Below are 23041 nucleotides of genomic sequence, written 5' to 3' on the forward strand. Positions count from 1 at the left end.
TGGAGAGTATTCCATCATACTCCTGGCGTGTGCCTTGTAAATGGTGGACAGGCTTTAGGGAGTCAGGTGGTGAGTTACTCACCACAGGATTCCTAGCCTCCTACCTGCTCTTGTAGCCACGGTATTTATATGGCTGGTCCAGTTCAGTTTCTGTTCAATGGTAACCAGGGTGTTGATAGTGGGGGTTTCAGCGATCATATGGCCATTGAATGTCAATGGGGGGTGGTTAGATTTTCTCTTGTTGGAGATGGTCATTGCCTGGCACTTATGTGGCACGAATGTTACTTGCCACTTATCAGCCCAAGTGTGGATTTTGTCCAGGTCCTGCTGCATTTCTACATGGACTGCTTCAGTATCTGAGGAGTCGCAAATGGTACTGAACATTGTGCAATCATCAGCGAACATCCCCACTTCTGACCTTATGATTGAAAGAAGGCCATTGAAGCAACTGAAGATGGTTGTGCCTAGGACACTACCTTGAGGAACTCCTGCAGTGATGTCTTGGAGCTGAGATGATTGACCTCCAACAACCACAACCATCTTCTTTGCACAAGGTATGACTCCAACCAGTGGAGAATTTTCCCCTGATTCCCATTGATGTCAGTTTTGCTGGGGCTACTTGATGCCATACTCTGTCAAATGCTGCCTTGATGTAAAGGGCAGTCATTCTCACCTCACCTCTTGAATTCAGGTCTTTTGTCCATGTTTGAAGCAAGGCTGCAATGGGGTTAGGAGCTGAGTGGCCCTGGCAGAACCCAAACTGAGCGTCACTGAGCAGGTTATTGTTAAGCAAGTGTCGCTTGATAGCACTGTTGACAACACCTTCCATCACTTTACTGATGGGGTGGTAATTGGCCGGGTTGGACTTGTCTTGCTTTTTGTGTACAGGACTTACTTGGGCTATTTTTCACATTGTCGGGTAGATGCCAGTGTTGTAGCTATACTGGATCAGCTTGGCTAGGGGCGCGGCAAGTTCTGGAGCACGTCTTCAGTACTATTGTTGGAATATTGTCAGGGCCTGTAGCCTTTGCAGTATCGAGTGCCTCAGTCATTTCTTGATATCAGGTGGAGTGAATCGAATTGACTGAAGACTGGCATCTGTGATGCTGGGGATTTCAGGAGGAGGCAGAGATGGTTCATCCACTTGGCACTTCTGGCTGAAGATTGTTGCAAATGCTTCAGCCTTATCTTTTGCAGTGATGTGCTGGGCTCCCCCCCCTCATTTGAGGATGGGGATATTTGTGGAGCCACCTCCTCCAGTTCATTGTATAATTGTCCACCACCATTCATGACTGGATGTCGCAGGACTGCAGAGCTTAGTTCCGATCTGTTGGTTATTGGATCGCTTATCTCTATTGCATGCTGCATATGCTGTATGGTACACAAGTAGTCCTGAGTTGTAGCTTCACCAGGTTGACACCTCATTTTGAGGTATGCCTGGTGCTGCTCCTGGTAAAGCCTGGCTACCCGATGCGAACCCAACTAGACCAGGCTACATGTGTCGGGGCCGGGTTGGGCTGGACCATGCTGCTTCCGGGAAGTCACAGGATCAGGCTTACCCATGATTCCCCACAACTCCAGCTGCAGGAATAGCCTGCTGCTGGAACAGATGAAGGATATTAGTGTCGGCTCGGGTTGGGCGCGAAAATAAATTAAAGGACTCTGGCCAGGGTCGTGTTTGGGTTGGCTGTGGTCGGGTCGGGCTTTAATTTTATACCCGATCCAGGCTTTAGCTCCTGGCATGCCCTCCTGCACTCTTCATTGTATCAGGGTTGGTCTCCTGGTTTGATAGTAATGGTAGAGTGGGGGATGTGCCTGGCCATGAGGTTACAGATTGTGGTTGAATACAGTTCTGCCGCTGATGGCTCACAGCGCCTCATGGATGCCCAGTTTTGCATTGATCTGTTCGAAATCTATCCCATTTAGCACGGTGGTCGTGCCACACAACACCATGGAGGGTATCCTCAATGTGAAGGCGGGACTTCGTCTCCACAAGGACTGTGCGGTGGTCACTCCTACCAATACTGTCATGGACTGATGCATCTGCGGCAGGTAGATTGGTGAGGACAAGGTCAAGTATGATTTTCCCTCATGTTGGTTCCCTCACCACCTGCCACAGACCCAGTCTAGTTGCTATGTTGTTTTGGACTCGGCCAGATCGATCAGTAATGGTGCTACCGAGCCACTTTTGGTGATGACATTGAAGTCCCCCACCCAGAGTACACTGTGCACCCTTGCCACTGTCAGTGCTTCCTCCAAGTGCTGTTCAACATGGAGTACTGATTCATCAGCTGAGGCGGTGGTGGGGAGGGGTGGGGTTGGGGGCGGTAGGTGGTAATCAGCAGGAGGCTTCCTTGCCGATGTTTAACCTGATGCCATGAGACTTCATGGGGTCCAGAGTTGATGTTGAGGACTCCCAGGGCAACCTCCTCCTGACTGTTTACCACTATGCCGCCACCACTGCTGGGTCTGTCCTGCCGGTGGGGCAGGACACACCTGGGAATGGTAATGGCAGTGTCTGGGATATCTAAGTTATGGTTCCGTGAGTATTGTCCGTCAAGCTGTTGCTTGACTAGTCTGTGGGATAGCTCTCCCAACTTTGGCACAAGCCCCCAGATGTTAGTAAGGAGGACTTTGCAGGGTCGACAGGGCTGGGTTTGCCGTTGCCGTTTCCGGTGCCTAGGTCGATGCCGGGAGGTCCGTCCGGTTTCATTCATTATTGACTTTGTAGCAGTTAGATACAACTGAGTGGCTTGCTAGGCCATTTCAGAGGGCATTTAAGAGTCAGCCACATTGCTGTGGGTCTAGAGTCACACATAGGCCAGACCTGGCAAGGACAGCAGGTTTTCTTCCCTAAAGGATATTCGTGAACCAGATGGGTTTTTACAACAATTGACACTGGTCTCATGACCATTATTAGACTAGCTTTTTTTAATTCCAGATTTATTAATTGAATTCAAATTCCACCTTCTGCTGTGGTGGGATTTGAATCCATGTGCCCAGAGCCAGTACCCTGGGTCACTAGTCCAGTGAGTCCAGACCATTACGCCTCTGCCTCCCCCAATCTTGAATACTTCAATCAAATCACACCTTAATCATCATCATCTCTTCTTTGGCCTCCTTGTCTCAGGAGACAATGGGTAAGTGCCTGGAGGTGGTCAGTGGTTTGTGGAGCAGCGCCTGGAGTGGCTATAAAGGCCAATACTAGAGTGACAGACTCTTCCACAGGTGCTGCAGAAAAAATTGGTTGTCGGGGCTGTTACACAGTTGGCTCTCCCCTTCTGTCTTTTTTCCTGCCAACTGCTAAGTCTCTTCGACTCACAAACCCGTAACTGCTGCCTTCCGTGTTGTTTCGGACGCTGTGAGGCGACTATGGTGTGACCTCTCCATGGCGCATGCCTGTGCGAATGTATGGAGGTTGTGAGTTGCCCAAGCGTCAATACCCCCCCTCTTGGCCTTTCTGGTGGGGTCCAAAAGAGTGCAGAGCACGACGTTTGGCACCGTTTTGGCTGCAGGAACTGCCGGAAACATGCCAAAGGTGACACATGACCGCCTACGGGATTCCGCTCCAGATTTTCTGTTAGGGTTTACTCTCTTAGCCTTGGACTCTCCCGAGACGCCCACAAGGCAGTGGGGTTGTTAGGGCCCCTGCTCGGGGATAGGTGGATGCCGGTGAGAGGTGGGGGTGGTGCAGGTAATAAAACATTTCATCAGTTCCCACCATCGACGCCGGGAAAGTTCATCCGCGTCCTCCGGGAGGTGGGCGATAGCCTCGGGCGCCAGTACCAGCAGGAATTCGCCGACATTGCGCTGCAGATGCACTACGAGCTGCACATCTCCCGCGGGCGCTTTGAAGTTGTGGCCAAGGAGCCGTTCCGCGATGGAGTTAACTGGGGCCAGGTCGTGGCTTTTTATGTGTTCGGGGTTTTTCTCAATGCTTCCCCTCTGTACTCGGTCTTATTACCCTAGGGTTCCGCTGCTCCTTCCTCTTTGCCTCTCTGCACTGGACTTACCGCACGCCGTGGCTGCGGACGCTCTGGACGATGTAGACAACAGGATAGCAGATCAGAGTATCACCAGCTGTACTTTGCAATTTTGTCCGGTAGAGAAGTGTAGCCTAGGTGTTCAGAAAACTGGATGTCAATTTGAGCACAATTCAGTGCTCAATGAAGAAAGCAAAGAGCAGGTATGGCTGGGAGAGGGCAGTGGGCCCAGGTAACATTAAACTAGCTGTTAACTTGTCGTTAGGGCTAAAATGTACTGATTAAAGAGCCAGGGGAATTTAAACAGTTTAAGAGGGTAGATTGGGGGAGAAAGCACTAAGAATGGGAGCAGATGGCCATGGATAGAGTTGCACAGCAAGGGCGCTTCTTAGGGAGCCATCTTCCAGGAGCCATCTTGAGGCATTCAATTAATCATCTTAATTGCAGGATATACAACCCTAATTTGTGTGATCTCTCTTTTTAACTTAATCCTTGGAGTCCAGGTGCCGTTCTAGTAAATCTGCACAGCACTCCCTCCAAGATCAGTATATCCTTCCTAAAGTGTGGTACCCAGAACTGAACATTCATACTCCCGGTGTGGTCTGACCAGGGTTTTGCATTGCAGCAGCATGACTTCTACCCACTTTGTTTTTCTGGACTTCCATTAGATGACTTGACTTTTTTTGTACTTATCCATGACATTTTATTGATCTACAAACATCGACCCTGCATCGTTTTGGATTCTACAACTTCTAGCTTTTCACCATTTAGAAGCTACTCAAATCTTTACTTTTATTAGGTACAAATTGGATGATCCTTCATTTGCCTACATTTGAAATCCGTTTGTCACAGTTTTGCCTGTTTACTTAATCTATTAATACCTTTGTAATTTTATGCTACCATCTACATTTCTTACAATGCCCACCTATCTTTGTCATCAGCAAACTTAGATATGTGGCTCTTTATCTCATCATGTAATTCATTAATAAATACATTGATTAGTGGAGGCCCCAATGCAGATCCCTGTTGGATGCCACTTGCTTCATCCTGTCAGTTAGAATACCTGCAGATTATCTCTGCTGTATCTCCTGCCACTGACATTCTCTGAGCCAGGTCAGTAATTTGCTCTCAATTCCATGGTCTGCTGCTTCAGCTCTCAATCTTTTTATCAAGAACTTTATGGAATACCTTCTGAAAGTCCATAAAAATGACATCCATTGACATTCCCCAGTGCACTACTTTAGTCACCTCTTCAGAAACTTTAATTGTGATCGTCAGCATGACCTAACCTTTACAATTGCATGCTGGCTTTCTGATCAGCTGAAAGTTTTAAAGAGCTCAATCACTTAATTACAGATTCTAGCAATTTCCCAACAATAGATGTTGGGTTAACTGGTCTACAATTCCCTCCTTTCCCTCTCTCACCTTTCTTAAATAGTGACATGCAATTTTCCAATCTAAAGGAATAGTTCTCAAATCGAGGGAACTTGGGAAGATTTTAGTTAGGATGTCTGCAGTGTTCTCATCTGCTTCCTTTAAAACCTTACAATAAAAACCATCTGGTCCTGAGGATTTGTCACTCTTCAGTGACATTATTTTCTTCATTAATGTTACTTTCTTTCCATTAATTTTGGTGAGTCGCTTCCCTGATTCAACAGTAGTTTTCTTGGGATGTCTTGCATGCTATTCTCTTCTTTTGCTGTAAATAATGAAGCAAAATAATGATTAAACATGTCCACCATTTCCTTATTTTCATTTTATGATCTCAGTATTGTCAGTTTTTAAGGGGCCCACATTGCTCTTCACCACTCTCCTTTTTTCCCCTAATTTTTTGTGTTGATTCTAATATAGTAAGTTTCATTTTATATTTCATTTGTGTAGCTCTTACTATCGCTTTTGTCATCTTTTGCTACTCTTTGCATCTCTCCCATTCACCAGGATCTGTACATTCTTTTATGCTTTTTCATTTATTTTTGTTGTCTATTACCTCCTCCATCATAGAGTCATAGTCATTGAGAGATACAGCACTGAAACAGGCCCTTCGGCCCACAGTCATCCAAGGCTTTTTTGGCAAGTAGAGCTCTTAAGGATACAGACTGGCTCTGTATCCTGTTAAATTCTTTTTTGAACACCTTCCACTGATTATCTGTCATTAATTTTAACAGATTTGCCCAGTTTAATGTCAACGGTTTCTGTCTCATCCCGTTGAAGTCAGCCTTACCTAAATCTAGAATCTTAGCTGTTTTGCGTTTCTCTCTTTCAAGCGCAATGTTGAACTCAATCCTTTATGGTCGCTATTCGATAAATGTTCATGCACCATTAGGCTCATTAATAAATCTAATATGGCTTGCCACCTTCGCCAAGTAGTTATTCTCCATGTATGATCATAGACCACTTTATTCCCAAATGTATAGACAAAATGCTTCATAATTAATCCAGTTTATGTTCTATGGAATTTTGTTTTTGAATATTTAGTATTTCTCAAAGATGAATTGATATAGTGCTGTCAAATAGGCAGAAATGTGTTTTTAATTGAGAGTATAGTCTGCATTGCAGTTAACTTAGTCTTTTTAATTTTGTTCCAAATTCGTTCTGGTCTTTTCACAAAGTGAAGCACTTTGGAAGTGTTAAAATGTAAATTTATTTCTTTACAGAGGAGAGTCTGGTGCTGGTAAGACAGAAAACACCAAGAAAGTAATTCAGTACTTGGCTCACGTTGCTTCATCACATAAATCTAGAAAGGAACAAGTAAGTGTGTTTTGTCTTGGTACGTGGTTAAATGTTGTTCATAAAACTCACAGTTAAATACTGATAATCATTTGTTACAAAACTTTTTAAACTATATGAAATTCACTTAATGTACAGTACTAAACATTGTGATCAATCTGTACAATGCTTATAGATGCCCTGTTTCCTATTAAAATTTATTCTGTTGAAATTGTAACTTTGAACTTATTGTAGCTTAACATTTCATACTGCCCCTCAGGCTGTTAAATCCCTTTTAACAAAGTAAATGCTTGAAGAATTCTTAGAAATTTTTGCATGCCATTGATAACACTTTCCCCCTTCAACATTTGCAGCAGTCTACGGTGTTAGCATACGTGAGTGGGTTATTATAATTTGATTTGCATATTCTGCACTTTTTATGCGTTATATACAGATCTGTTAGCTGTCTGGGGAGTGGTGAAGCTTTAATTGGTTTCTGAAATTCTGATTTCTGGATTGATAATCTCTTTTTTAGAATTTGTAACTGCTTTCTTATTGAACAAACTGTTGACATTGAAAAATGTGATGCAGTTTGTGCCTTTTTATCAGCATTTTCTGCTGAAGCAGTGAAACTAGGTAAAATGGTAATAGACATTGGTGCAAATATTCAGTGCAGGTTAAATTCTATGGCGACTGTCCATCTGAAAATAAAAATGTGGTCTGAACTGGTAATCCAGTTGCTATAACGACCATACTGCATCAGGGAGCTGAAAATGTCTCGTAATAACATCATTTTGCTTATTCCAATTTTAAACTCTGGTCCCACTTAATGTTGGCACCATGATTGGTCCTAGAAATCACTGCAACAAGAAATGCTTCAAATTTCAGAAGCTTGGTCATTTTGGTGGGGACAGTGTCCAGCTATTTAGATGGTTATGGGGAGCAAATTACAGCTCAGATCTGTATATTGTTTATGTTGCATGCTTTGGGTGTAAAGGTGGTGTAAATGTATCTTAAAAATGTTGTTAGATTTGGAGGTGATTTATTATAACAGGACCTTTAATAAATCAAATTGGATGCTTCCTGTCCTGAGTATCTAACCCTTTCCAGTGCAGAAACTGATTGGGAGCTCTCCGGCACCCATCAAAACAAAATAAGTTAATGCAGGTTTTGAAAACCACCATTATCCCTATTTTGCTACTATAACCTCCCATGCAGTTTGAAAATGTAGAAGCAACTACCACGTTGTGGAAGTGGGACGAAACAAAAGTGGGTCTCTCGAAATTAGGTGTTTTCCCACCTCGAATGTACGTTCCACTCAGTTTTATAACTTAAGTGGTTTTAACATTTACATGTTTATTTAAATTGTAATTGCATGACTATTGATATGAAAGTCCTCTGTAAAGAGAATAGGTAATCAATTACTACATCTACAGGCACCCAATGAGAGTGTTTGTTGAAAGACATTTAAAAAAAAAAAAATTTCTCCATTATATTGCCTTGCCAGACTTTGTTGCAACTGTAGTCAAGTTGTTCATTTGCCTTGAGAGATACCTGTTGTGCCTTCTGGCCAGGAAAGGGTTATTTTTCTCATTTCTGGTGGGAAGTAAGAATGTGGCCACCTCCAGTATGAATACTTTAAATCACTCATTTAGTATTAATTGGACTGGTAGCAAACAATTCGATCAAGCTTGCTTAAGTTCAGATTGATTTTGACCAACTACCTTTCAATTTCCCACAATCAGAACTCTGTTCAATTTGTTTCCAGTCAGTGCTCCATCCAAGTACCAGCAGTACATAACACCATGTATGACTACAGTATTTTGGTATATGCCAGATGTTTCACTGGAAAGCTTTTTCATGGAAATTGGAATTTTAAAAAATTCTTTAACTGTCGGAGCTTACTAGTTTTTATTTCTGCTCCTCCAAAAATTGAAGATTGTCCAGAATTTAGATGTTACCTAAAATTTGAGGGCATTTTTCATATTGTGAACACCAGTCTTGTTACACAGATATGTGTAATGACTGTCCAAAATACAACTTTGACACTTCTAACCATGTGCTGAATTAGTCACGTGCATTTCTATGTAAAACTGAAATCTTAGTCTGACATTGTAGAGCTGCAAAGATCCACAGACCCTCAATTGATATACTTAACAACTTGAATGAAATAATACTGTTGTGTGGAAAATTACTTGGCCTCTGAGCCATGATACTTCTAATTGACAAAGCATTTGCCACTATATACTTCTAGATGTCAAAATTTCATTTGTCCAAATTTGTTCCATTTTAGAACAAGATTAAATTGACTTATTTAGATAAGACTGCTTTACAGCTCTACTAGATTGAGCAGTTTCCATGTCTAGCTTCTTCTTGCCTAACTTAGCACTAACGCTAAAGAAAGCTACTGACCTATTCTAACAGTGTTATAAATCGTGAAATTGATCATTAGTCACATAGTGTGTTCTTCAGTGCATATTTCAAAAATAGTGTTAAGAATGGCATGGCACAAACTAAGGAGCTACATTTGTTTCTAATTGTGGTAACGCATGTTGAAACTCCAGGTCATTTTTGCTATCTTCCATTTTTCCCACTTCCAAGAACGCCTTAAATGGCAATTAATGTGCTGAAGGAAATAGTGAAGGCGAGGTCCGAATCTCAGTGCTTCCATGTTGTGAAGAGACTGCCAAGATTTTCCATGAAAATATTTGTTGGAATGGATCAGGGCAACCTTTAACATACATCAAGCAAGCTGTACCATTTGTGCCCCAATTGATAAAGGCTTTTCTGTGTATTTCAATTTTCCCAGTCTTAAATGTTGGGAGTGTAATAACCTCTGTGTGCATCTGATGTCATCACCCATAAAACTATGGATACTCCTGAATATGTCTGCTGGATTATCAAGAACTAATATTCTGTGGAGTCAAGTTAAACTTGTATTAACATTTTGACTAGTCGCAAAAATCTCAATTGATTTGGTGTTTGCTTGTTTCAAGTGAGCACTTCCCCTGCTTGACGTGAGTGAATAATAATTGCGTGCTTCGTGACAATGTGGTGTCTTTAAATGTGATTTTTGTAGTGCTGTGTTAGGTACACTGTTTCTAGTGGTGACTTTTCTTCTAAAACTTGTAAATGGCATATGTGTGCATGAATTACTGAAGGGGTGGTGGTGAGTGCAAGTCCTGCAGGTCTTTCAAGTAATTGGACAGAACTTTGGACCTTGATACACATATCTTGATAATAGAAGTAATGGTGTGGATTTGTCATGAGGGATGAAACTTTTAACTTGTTAAACAGTTTAATGTAACTCTTAATTTTATTTATGGTATAGAATAAGTCTTGATACATGTCTGTCACATCAAGGCAGAACCTTGCTGATCAACATTAAATTCTGTTCAGTTTTTTAAATATATATTTTGTTCTATCCTCACTTCAGGCCCCAAGTAGTAGTAACCTGCTTTTATCTTGGACATAGCTGCCTCAGAGCCACCTGCTGAAAGGGAGGAGATCTTAATGTTTCTTTTGACAGGAAATTGGCTAGCGTCCATTTGTGATCATCTAATTTCATTTACTTTCTCTTGAGTGTTCCCCTCCCTGTCTCTTCCCCCCTCCCAATATGGCACTGCCACATTGGAATCCTTGTCTTGGAGAAATTATTGACTTGTTTTCAAATTAAAATGGTGCTTAGTCAACCTACAGTTCATTTGTTGTTTATGAATAACAATGTAACTTTTTCCAGATGGTCTGTCTGGGAAAATAGTCTATTTACCAGTTAAATATGTTTGCACTCCATTTCAGGGTGACCAAAAGCATATATATTTGTACCCTCATGGCAGCCAGCTGTTACTTCTAAAGTCTTTCATGTTGCATCAAAGTTTCTTGCAGATCTGTAAACAATACTTCAAAGTCCTCATTCTCTAATAAGTTCTGCTTTCAAAGCAGATATTCCGCTAACTAATCTAAGTACTGCTGTGATTACAGGGAGAGCTTGAGAGGCAACTGCTCCAAGCCAACCCTATCCTCGAAGCCTTTGGCAATGCAAAAACTGTGAAAAATGACAACTCCTCCCGATTTGTGAGTAAACATTTTTTTTAAATGGCTGTTAAGACTAGTGAACTACAATATGCCCATGGAGTCGCTATGCTTTTAAATGACTAATTTTTAATACTGGTTGCCTAGTTTTATGCACTTGTGTCCCAAAGCATCCTTTCTTACAAATGTGTTCAATGAAATGTGTTAACGCGAATTGAGCCAAAGCAGGTATCTTTTGTCTCCAAATCTTGAAGGTTGGAGCAACAAAAAAAAATTCTGTATTTTCTTTTGAAGTCTGCACTTCCAAGTATTTAACTTTTAACTCTGTTAAATTCTGCTTTTAATGCACAGGGTAAATTTATTCGAATCAACTTTGATGTGAATGGCTACATTGTGGGAGCCAACATTGAAACTTGTATCCTTTACAGCCATGAAAAGCCACAGAAGCCTTACTACACTGACTTGCCTCAATAGGGTTACTCAACATGGAATGGAAACATGCCCAGTATGGCTGTAATATTTTGGTTTTGTGAAATTTGATGTGCCTTTGCTCGTGTAGGGTTTGAAGTTTTGTTCTTGGCCACAGATCAATAATAAGCAACTGAAATTTTGACGTTGGTATGGAATTTGTCCCTGTCTGCCTGTAGAGCTTTTTTGGGTTGTCCATTGATGCCATTTAGTATCCCAGAAGAAAAAGAGGGAAAGCGGAAAAGTTAAATTGGTTATTATTTTGCCCTGTTATATTTTATTTTTGCTTAAGCTAATCTTTACTTGATTCAAATCGAAGAGTGGATCTGGAATTAGTAAATGCTACTTATAAAATTTTGAGAGGCAGAAGGAAGAATTTGAGGAAGGATAGCATTTACTGATTATGGAGATACAGATATTTAATTGAAGGAAGATCTGAGTTGACTTGAATGTAATGAAACAAGGGAAGAAAATGAATTAGGGATTGCAACAAACTACCGTGATAAAAGGAGAGAATTGATGGTTATTAAGTACATCAGGAAAAGAGTTACATAGTTACAGGAGATTTTAATTATGCAAAGTTGAAGAATGGAATAAGGGCGAGGTCAGTTCGTGAAACAACCCTGCAAAATTGATGAAAGAAGCATGTTTTTTGTTCTGAGCTTCATTATCTTGTTGCATTGTTTTGCGGAACAGTTGAAATATTATACTGTTCAGATCTTTACAAACCTTTCTTGTTGAGCTTCTTTAACTATCAACTTCCAGATCTGTTGGAAAAGTCTCGTGCCATACGTCAAGCCAAAGATGAACGCACCTTCCATATTTTTTACTACCTACTTTCTGGTGCTGGAGAACACTTAAAAAGTAAGTCTGTATATGGAACAATTTCACAGGATAGATACAGATAAGAAGGTTGTATGGCCCATCTTTGTTAAATCAGCTGGAAGTGCTTGCATCACAACATCCAAACATTTAGGGCGGCGCAGTGGTTAGCACTGCAGCCTCACAGCTCCAGGGACCCGGGTTCGATTCTGGGTACTGCCTGTGTGGAGTTTGCAAGTTCTCCCTGTGTCTGCGTGGGTTTTCTCCGGGTGCTCCGGTTTCCTCCCACAAGCCAAAAGACTTGCAGGTTGGTAGGTAAATTGGCTGTTATAAATTGTCACTAGTATAGGTAGGTGGTAGGGAAATATAGGGACAGATGGGGATGTTTGGTAGGAATATGGGATTAGTGTAGGATTAGTATAAATGGGTGGTTGATGGTCGGCACAGACTCGGTGGGCCGAAGGGCCTGTTTCAGTGCTGTATCTCTAATCTAATCTAATCTAATTTCATTAATGATTTCATGGTTTTTACCTCTACTACCTTACCCATAAATTGATTCCATGTATTTATCATTTTTTGTACGAAGAATTATTTATGGATATCAATCTTGCCTTTTGCTAGTTTAAATCTCTGTCCTTCAATAATGTTCCAGATATGTGTTTTCTATGCTCTTTCCTTATAAACCTCAAGATCACCCCGAAGTTCTATCCTTTCAAGGTGATCTCTTTGCACTCTCTCGCCAGAGCATTATACAATTTGAGTGCAGAATCATAGAATGGTTACAGCATAGGAGGAGACCATTTGGCTCATCATATCTGTGCCACCTCACTGCGAGAGCAGCTCAGCCACTATCCCACTTAGCCTTTTCCAGTAGCCCTGTTTTCTCTCAAGATAATTATCCAATTCCCTTTTGAAAGCCACGATTGAATCTGCCTCCACCGTACTCTCGGGCAGTGCATTCCAGATCCTAATCACTCACAGCATTAAAAAAACAAAAAATTCCTCATGTTGCATCTGGTTCTTTTGCCGATCACCTTAAATCGATCTCCTTTGGTTCTTGACCTTTCCGCCAATGGGAAGTGTTTCTCCCTATCCACTCGGTCCAGACCCCTCATGATTTTGAACACCTCTATCAAATCTCCTCTCAACCTTCTCTTCTCCAATGAGAACAGCCCCACTATCTACATAACTGAAGTCTCTCATCCCCGGAACCGTTCTCGTAAACCTTTTCTGCACCCTCTGTAATGCCTTTACATCCTTCCTAAAGTCTGGTGCCCAGAATTGGAGACAATATTCTAGTTGAGGCCAAACCAGTGTTTTCTAAAGGGTCACCATAACTTCCTTGCTTTTGTACTCAATGCCTCTAATTATAAAGCCCAGGATCCCATATGCCTTATTAACTGCTTTCTCAACCTGTCCTGCAACCTTCAATAACTTGTGCACAAATACCCCCAGAACACTCTGCTCCTGCACTCCGTTTAGTATTGTATCCTTTATTTTATTTTGCCTCTCCTCTTCCTACCAAAATGATATATCAATGAATAAAGCAAAAGCAATGGGCCCTGATAACATCCCGACTGAAGTACTGAAGATTTGTGCTGCAGAACTAGCCGTGCCCCTAGCCAGGCTATTCCAGTACAGCTACAACACAGGATTCTACCCGACAATGTGGAAAATTGCCTAGGTGTGTCCCGTCCACAAAAAGCAGCACAAATCAATCTGACCAATTACTGTCCCATCAGTCCACTCTCAATCAAAGTGATGGAAGGTGCCATTGACAGTTCTATCAAGCGGCACTTACATAGCAATAACCTCACCAACGCTCCATTTGGGTTTCACCAGGGATACTCTGCTCCAGACTTCATTGCAGCTTTAGTCCAAATATGGACAAAAGAGCTGCAATCAAGATGTGAGGTGAGAGTGACTGCCCTTGACATCAAGGTAGCACTTGACCGAGTGTGGCATCAAGCAGAATTGAAGTCAGTGGAAATCAGGGCAAATTTTGCCACTGGTTGCAGTCATACCAGCAACTACCTAGTAGTTGTGGTTGTTGGAGGCTAAACATCCAAGCTCCAGGATAATCTGCAGGAGTTCCTCAGGTCAGTGTCCTTGGCCCACCCATCTTCAGCTATTTCATCAATGACTTTTCCTCTATTATAAAGTCAGAAGTGGGGATGTGCGCTGACAATTGCAGTGTTCGGTACCATTTGTGACTCCTCAGATACTGAAGCAGTCTGTGTTCACGTGTAGCAAGACCTAACAAAATGCAGGCTTGGGCTGATGAGTGGCAAGTAACATTCATGCCACACAAGTAGCAGGCAATGACAGTCTCGAACGAGAGAATCTAATCATCTTCCTGTGACATTACCATAGTGGCGCAGTGGTTAGTACCGCAGCCTCACAGCTCCAGCGACCCGGGTTTGGCTCAGGGTACTGCCTGTGCCGAGTTTGCAAGTTCTTCCTGTGACCCCGTGGGTTTCCTCCGGGTGCTCCGGTTTCCTCCCACGTGCCAAAGACTTGCGGGTTGATAGGTAAGTTGGCCATTGTAAAAATTGCCCCTAGTGTAGGTAGGTGGTAGGAGAGTTGAGGAAAAAATGGGGATGAGAGGGGGAAAATGGGATTAATGTAGGATTAGTATAAATGGGTGGTTGGTGGTCGGCATGGACTCGGTGGGCCGAAGGGCCTGTTTCGGTGCTGTATCTCTCTATGACATGGCTGAATCCCCTACCATTAACACCTTAAGGGTTACCATGGACCAGAAACTTAACTGGACCAGCTAGATAAATACTGTGGCTACAAGAGCAGGTCAGAGACTGGGAATTCTGCAGTGAATAACTCGCCTCCTGATTCCCAAAAGCCTGTGCGCCATCCAGAACAAAGCCCACTTGATGGGCACTCCATCCACCACTTTAAGTATTCACTCCCTCCATCACTGGCGCCCAGTGGCAACAGTGTGTATCATATATAAGATGCACTGCAGCAACTCACCAAGCCTACTTCGACAGCACCTTACAAACCTGTGACCTCTACCACCTAGAAGGAACACTACCGCCTGTAAGTTCCTCTCCAAGCTATCCTGACTTGGAACTATATGGCTGTTCCTTTATTGTCGCTGGGTCAAAATCCTGGAACTTTCTTCCTAACAGCCCTGTATGTGTACCTACACCACACAGACTGCAATGGTTCAAGAACGTGGCTCATCATCACCTTCTCCAGGGCAACTAAGGATGGGCAACAAATGCTGGCCTTGCCAGCAACGCTCACATATCCTTAAAGGATAAAATAAAAACTTTATCAAATGCCTTTTGGAGGTCCATGTACACCACATCAGCTGCATTACTTTCATTAATCCTCTGTCACCTCATCAAAAAAACTCAAAACCTGATTTTTCCTTGAACAAATCTATGCTGGCTCTCCTTAATTGAGCCACATTTGGCCAGATAGTTTTTTCCTGGCTTACCGTTTTCTAAAAGCATTCCCACCACCTAGGTGAAAGTGACTTGCCAGAGTTGCTAGGCTTATCCTTGGACGCTTTTTTGAACAAGGGTGTAACATTTGCAATTTACCAATTCTCTGGCATCGCTCTTGTATCTAAGGAGCATTGGAAGATTATGGCTAATGCCTCCACAGTTTCTACTCTTACTTCCCTCAGGATTCTCGGATGCATCTGATCTGGCCCTGGTGACTTGACTTAACTTTAAGTACAGCCTGCCTTTCTAATTACATCCTCTATTAATTTTTAGCCATTCAGTGTCTCAACCACTCCTTTTTTACTATGACTTCGGCAGCATCTTCTTGCTTGATAAAGACGGATGTAAAGTACTCATTTAGTACTAAAATAAAAGCAAAATACTGCAGATGCTGGAAATCTGGAAAAAAAAAGTGCTGGAAATGCTCAGCAGGCCAGGCAGCATCTGTAGGGAGAGAAGCACAGTTAACGTTTCACGTCTGTGACCTTTCATCAGAGCTGGCAAAGGTTAGAAATGTATTGGGTTTTAAGCAAATTTATTTTATTAACTCATTTAGTACCTCAGCTGTGCATTCTGCCTCCATGCGTAAATCACCTTTTTTAGTCCCTAATTAGCTAATTTACCACCCTTTCCCTATTTGTATGCCTATTGAAGACTTTTGAATTCCCTTTTATGTTAGCACCCAGTCTGTTTTCAGACTCTTTGCTTCCCATTTCTTTGTTCACTACTTCTCTGAACTGTCTGTATTCAGCCTGGTTCTCACTTGTATTATCAACCTGGCTGACATCTGTCATACATCTCCTTTTCCAACTTTATATCTCTTTCGTTTGTGTGCTGCTCTTTTGGGTACATAGTTCAGCATTTGATTTGCTTTATTGCTGCTCTGTGGTGACTGGACGTGTTAACGAAGAAATTTATTAGGCTAGTTTTAAGCATAGGGAAGTATCCCAGCATCAGCCAATGGAAACAAAGATTCATCCTCAGACTTCTAAGTAGTCACAGAGCTTGTCACAGCTCCACAGGTAGTTGCCCTGACTGAAGAATAGAATTTTGGGCCCCCTCTATCATTGGCAGACCCTCGGGTGCATCTTGGAAATGGACGGCGAGTAGGTTTCCGGTTGCGACTGGATGGGTGCTATGGAGCTGAGTAGAGCACTTTTCCTCCTGGCCCCACTTCAGTTTAAAAAGTTAAATAGAGGCAGTAAGTTTAATTTTTAATTAATCAACTGAGATATTTTGTGTAAATCCTTTTGGGGTTGCTGAGTTGCTTCCTTAGATTCTACTACCTCTTGGTTTGGTGTTTGCCAATTTGACCAGTTTGCATTAAGCTTCTAAAGAATCTCAACTTCAGCATACAGTAGGCTGCTTTCATGACTTTGGAACAATGACTACACCTCAAAAAGTACTTCATTGGTTGTCAAGCATTATAGGATGTTCTGAGCTCATGAAAGGCACTTAAAAAAAAAATGCAAGTTCTTTCTAATGCTAATATGTAAAATATTTTTGATTACAGCTGATTTGTTATTAGAGGGCTACAATAACTACAGATTTCTCTCTAATGGTCACGTTACCATTCCTGGGCAACAAGACAAAGAATTGTTTCAGGAGACGATGGAGGCATTTCGAATCATGGGAATATCTGATGATGAACTAATCGGTATGCCTTGCTAAATATTAACAAATGGTTAAGTATTGCACGTATGCAGCTATGTTTGATTCATACCGATAACTTAAGAGGGTCCCTATAATTAAAGAACGCTGCAATCTTCTCAGTTCTCTAATTTCGTATTAGTTTTCAGTAGCTAAGTCTTAAAGTTTAGGAATACTCCTGATTTTAAATGAATTGTATTGGCTGATGTGTGATTTATATCTCTTTCACTGAGATTTCTGTGAAGAAAATCTAAAAATCTACTTTGAATACTTTGTTTGGAAGGAATTGGCTCCAGTTCTGATACAAGAGCATATCCTGTAGTTGCCATTGTACAATGTTGAAAAAAAGAGCCAGTTTTCAGTATCAGATGAGCAGTTCAAGCTCAAATTGCTAACTTCTTTTGCCAATGCGGGGGAGATGGTAGTGGTAATGTCACTGGACTGGTAATCCAGAGGTCCAGGCTAATGCCTTGGGGATACTGGTTCAAATCCTACCATGACAGCTGGTGGAATTTAAATTCAATGAATTAAGGCAATTAAAAAAAATAATCTGGAATCGAAAGGTAGTCTCAGTAATGGTTCCATGGCACCATCACCGATTTGTTTTTTTAAAAAAACATCTGGTTCACTAATGTCTTTTAGGGAAGGACATCTGCCACCCTTACCTGGTTTGGCCTACACGTGACTGCAGACCCACAGCAATGTGGTTGACTCTTAACTGTCTTCTGAAATGGCCGAGCAAGCCTGTCGAGCAATTGGGCATGGGCAACAAATGCTAGCCTTGCCAACGACATCCATATCCCCAGAATTAAAAAAAAAAGTACATTTAAATATTTGAGTATTGCTGAAAATAGAGACATTTAGTCGAAGCTTTTCATCTTGCACTCATTCGCAAGAATGCCAATGAAAAGGGAACAACAAATTCATACTGAGAAGAGTGCTGATTGGTTGGCAAGTGGACTCTGATTGGTAGAGGGGTTGCCATGGAGAATGCTCCAGTTTACAGTAACTGACTATTAATTGCCAAGTTTTGTTTGAAATTTAAACCAGGCAGTTTGGTCAAGGCATTGCCATGAGGAATGAACCAGCGAATGGCTGTCACTTATTTTGTTCAGCTGAAACAGGTGCAATGTGTGTACATGTTCTTTCTGTCTACAAAGAACAGGGCCCTGTGTATTATATGTAGCTTCTAATATGTGCAACTGTGCCTCACTGCGAGCCCAACTGACCATCTTAAATTGGTTGTCAGCGTAATTCTTAGCACACTGCGGATTATTTAGCAAATGTTGTCAAATCGTGGAATCATATCTAATCAGATGTGTTTTGACTTTTGTAAGCACGGGCTGGGTGGGTATGGCCTGTACCTTGCCCATTGTGAACAGCGGAAGGGACATGTTTGTTATGATCCGCCAGTCTTTGGGACATAAGCCCTATATACCTAGCATCACACTGGCGTTGAAATTCATATATCACATTACTCATTTGCGTGATAGGCAGAACATCTTTTTGGCTTGACAGCAGCATCCTGTTAGTGGCGAACACCACACATGTTGCTACTGCATAGTAGCAGTGTGAAACAGCTAGCTTCACCTGTTCAAATTTTTGGGATACATTATCCTTCCAAGGTAATCTGAGGTAGACTGGGTGCTTTGCAGGGCCGGAATTGATGGCCTTAGGCCCGTTCATAAGTTTGCGTGATATTTAAAACAGTGAACTAAATTTATGCAATAGAATATTTATTGTCACTTTGCCACTGGGTACATGTTAATTTTAAATACTATAGAACCATAGAAAGGTTACAGCACAGAAGGAGGCCATTCATCCCATTGTGTCTGCGCTGGCTAAAAAAAAATAGCTGCCCAATCTAATCCCACCTTCCAGCACCTGGTCTGTAACCTTGCAGGTTACAGTATCTCAGATGCATGTCCAGGTACCTTTTTAAATAAGCTGAGGGTTTCTGCCTCCACCGCCAATCCAAGCAGTGAATTCCAGACACCCACCACCCTCTGGGTGAAAATGTTTTTCCTGATGTCCTCTCTAATCCTTCTACCAATCACCTTAAATCTGTGCCCACTGGTTATTGACCTCTCCGATAGGGGAAACAGGTCCTTCCTCTCTACTCTATCTAGGCCCTTCATAATTTTGTACGCCTCAATTAAGTCACCCCTCAGCCTCCCCTGTTCTAAGGCAAACAACCCCGTCATGGCTGCAACTTTCAAGCCCTGGCAACATTCTCATAAGGGACCGAGAGGATGTGCTGATAGGCTTGATGTCTTGAGTTGTGTGTGACCTTGTTCTGCAAGAAAGAAGGGAATGCATTAGTCAGCATCTTGTGAAGTCTTTAGAGAATGTGCCTATCATGGTGGACTAGCTTGTAGTCAGTGTGAGGTGTGGATTGTCAGGGAATATGGGATTAATGTAGGATTAGTAAAAATGGGTGGTTGATAGCCGGCACTGACTCGGTGGGCCGAATGGCCTGTTTCAGTGCTGTATCTCTATGACTCCTCTGTATTCTCTCCAGAGCAATTATGTCCTTCCTGTAATATGACCAGAACTATATGCAATGCTCCAGCTGTGGCCTAACCAGCATTTTATACAGTTCCAGCATTACATCCTTGCTTTTGTATTCTATACCTTGGCCAATAATGGAAAGCATTCCATATGCCGCCTTCACTTTATCTACCTGTCCTGCCACCCACAGGGACCTGTGGACATGCACTCCAAAGTCTCTCACTTCTACTCCTCTCAATATCCTCCCGTTTATTGCGTGTTCATTTGATATGTTTGCCCTCTCCAAATACATTACCTCACACTTCTCTGGATTGAATTCCATTTGCCACTTTTCCGCCCACTCAACCAAACCATTGATGTCATTTTGGAGTCGACAGCTATCCTCGTCACTTTCAACTACGCAGCCAATTTTTGTGTCATCTGCAAATTTCCCAATCATGCCTTTCATATTTAAGTCCAAATCATTAATATATACAGCAAACAGCAAGGGACCCAATACTGAGCCCAGTGGAACGCCACTAGAAACCCCTTTCCATTCACAAAACATCTGTCGACCACTACCCTTTGTTTCCTGTCACTGAGCCAATTTTGGATCCAACTTGCCACATTCCTCTGTATCCCATGGGCTTTTATTTTTCTGACCAGTCTGCCATGTGGGACATTGTCAAATGCCTTACTAAAATCCATGTAAACCACATCCGCTGCACTACCCTCATCAATCCTCCTAGTTATTTCCTCAAAAAAATTCAATTGTTAGTAAGACACAACCTACCCTTAACGAATCAATGCTGACTATCCCTGATTAATCCATGCCTTTCTAAGTGGCAGTTTATCCTATCTCTCAGAATTGATTCCAATAATTTGCCCATCACCGAGGTCAGACTGACTATAATTATTAGGCCAGTCCCTCGCACCCTTTTTAAACAATAGTACAACATTCGCAGACCTCCAATCCTCTGGTATCTCTATCCTAGTGAGGATTCGAAGATGATCCTCAGAGCAGCCGCTATTTCCTTCCTGGCTTCCTTTAACAACTGGGATACAATCCATCCGGCCCTGGTGATTTAATCCACTTTCAAGGATGTCAGACCTTCTAGTACTTCCTCTCTCATTATGCTTATCATATCTAATATTTCACACTCCTCTTTTATTGTGTCTCAGGCTATGGGCATCACTGGCAAAGCTAATATTTATTATTTGTCTCAAGTTGTGCTCGCTGAGTGGCTTTTTATGCCACTTCAGAGAGTAGACGAGAGTTAACCTTTTAGTAGGAATGTTTTAATAAATTTATTTTGAAGCAGCAGTTATTAAATTTAATGGTTGCTTCTTAACATTGTATTAATTTTGGCATGGGGAGATAATTGGACCATCAAGCCAACTGTTCACATCAGGTTTTCTACTGTGATTCTGGAACGAAATGCCCAGAATCCCCTTTCTAAACAGTAAGTTATGCAGCTATCTTTTTTGAGAAAAATGTTGTTTTCTCTTTCACTCCCCCTCCTTTTTTGGCAACCTGTTCCACAATTCTGTCATTTTTTTTGTATTTAAAGTTGCCTAAATTTATTTTGGTACTTGATTTCAAACTATGTCCTTGAGTCCTATATCTCAAATTTTCCTAGATCCCAATTCTCCATACCCAGGAAAGTTTTAAACCCTTTAAGCTTCCCCATTCACATCTCCCCCTTCAGAGAGTAAAGTTCCAGGGTGGATTATTTTTCCTCACAACTCCATTCGAAGTTCAAAAATAGGCCTTGGAATTCTCTTTTGGACTCCCACCAATTATTTTACTTCTTTCCTGGAACACTCCGGATGTGGCCTCTTCAAGGCCAGTACAACTTCAACATTACCTTCTTTATCATACATATCACATCCTGACTATAGATTTTTTTTTTATTTGCTTTTTTCATTGCTGATGAAAAAGTTTCAACAACTTAGCTATAAACCCCCCCAGATCTGTTAGTGCAAGCACGTTACAATGGGACATAGAATCTACATTCTTGCTACTGCTTAATCTAAGACTTTTATCTGTTTTGAACTCCATCTGAGCCCCTGCAGCCTTTCCTTTAGATAATCATACATTGGTTAGCATCATTGGTCACTGCACTGATATGGTGCCATTAGCAAAGAACAAGAAATACTTTGGATGTTTTATCATCTTTTGTCATTCAGTTTCTTTTGTATCTCCTTGTGACATTCCCCACCTAAGAGCAAACATGCAACCGTTTGAGTTTCTGCCAGTGCTGCTCTTTAGCTAACATTAGGTGAAGGCACCCAACAGGGTGACCCTCCTAGTTTACATACTCACTGAAATCCCAACTGAGATAAGAACTAAGCATGGGGAAATTTCTTGTTCCGTGGTGCAGTGCATTAATGTATCAATCCAATGTGCACTGGCCTATTTGTGATTAGCACGAATGTTTGATTAAATTATGAATGAATTTTTTTCCTTCTCTTCCCAGCCATGCTGAAGGTTGTTTCTTCAGTACTTCAATTTGGCAACATAGTTTTCAAGAAGGAACGCAACACAGACCAAGCCTCCATGCCTGATAATACAGGTAAATAGAACTAATTTAAGAGAAATTTACGGATATTAGACTTTCTTCTTCACCTTCACATTATTAACCTTGTAGCAGTGAGTGTATTTCAATTTTTAAAGCATTTATTTAGCTGAAACGTGTCTTCTTTTGGAATTAGTTTAGTCCCCGCCGTTTTAAACGGGCAGTTGCTGCTGATGGCCAAAATTTGAAAGCCATTAACCATTTTTCAAAGTTGCTGAATATAGTGAGTTAACAAAAAGGTATAGCTGTGTTTATTTTGGGCAGAAGCAGCTGTGTTTACTCAATGGTTCTCACCTTGTTGCACTAAAGTTTTTTTTTTCAAAATATACTTTATTCATAAAAATCTGTAAAAATTACATTCCCAATCAGTTTAAAACAGTATCAAGTCAAAAAATACAAACAGTGCAAAGGTGATCAGTTTTCTTCTATACAATTATAAGTTGCCTCACAACCCTTCCATTTCATTGTCATGCCATATACATTTTTACATTTACAGCACACAAAATTTTCCCGATACAGTTCGAGGGGTTTCCCATGAATCCAGCCCCTCAGTTCAGCTTGGTGGGGGGGACCTTACACTGTGATCTTTCCCCATTAAGCCTTTGCTGTGGCTGCCCCAAGCTTTAGTGCGTCCCTTAGCACGTAGTCCTGGACTTTGAAATGTGCCAGTCTGCAACATTCGGTCGTGGACAACTCTTTGCGCTGGAAGACCAGCAAGTTTCGGGCAGACCAAAGGGCGTCTTTCACCAAATTGATAGTCCTCCAGCAGCAGTTGATGTTTGTCTCTGTGTGCGTCCCTGGGAACAGCCCGTAGAGCACAGACTCCTGTGTTACAGAGCTG

General features: G+C 41.9%; 1 protein-coding gene across 2 annotated transcripts in view; it reads left to right on the forward strand.

Moving 5' to 3' along the window:
- Positions 1–23041, forward strand: part of LOC137353276 (myosin-9-like) — a 230608-nt gene that overhangs the window by 122803 nt on the left and 84764 nt on the right. Inside the window, exons 5-11 of one of the 2 annotated variants that reach the window (XM_068019373.1) lie at positions 6638–6731; positions 7064–7084; positions 10671–10763; positions 11073–11136; positions 11955–12053; positions 16995–17138; positions 22102–22197. In XM_068019373.1, coding sequence (XP_067875474.1) covers positions 6638–6731; positions 7064–7084; positions 10671–10763; positions 11073–11136; positions 11955–12053; positions 16995–17138; positions 22102–22197 — 611 coding nt within the window. The remainder of the gene's footprint in view (positions 1–6637; positions 6732–7063; positions 7085–10670; positions 10764–11072; positions 11137–11954; positions 12054–16994; positions 17139–22101; positions 22198–23041) is intronic. The other variant, XM_068019374.1, reaches the window with a different exon arrangement.

This window comes from Heterodontus francisci, chromosome 41 (assembly GCF_036365525.1).
Source record: "Heterodontus francisci isolate sHetFra1 chromosome 41, sHetFra1.hap1, whole genome shotgun sequence".
NCBI classification, from domain to species: domain Eukaryota; kingdom Metazoa; phylum Chordata; class Chondrichthyes; order Heterodontiformes; family Heterodontidae; genus Heterodontus; species Heterodontus francisci.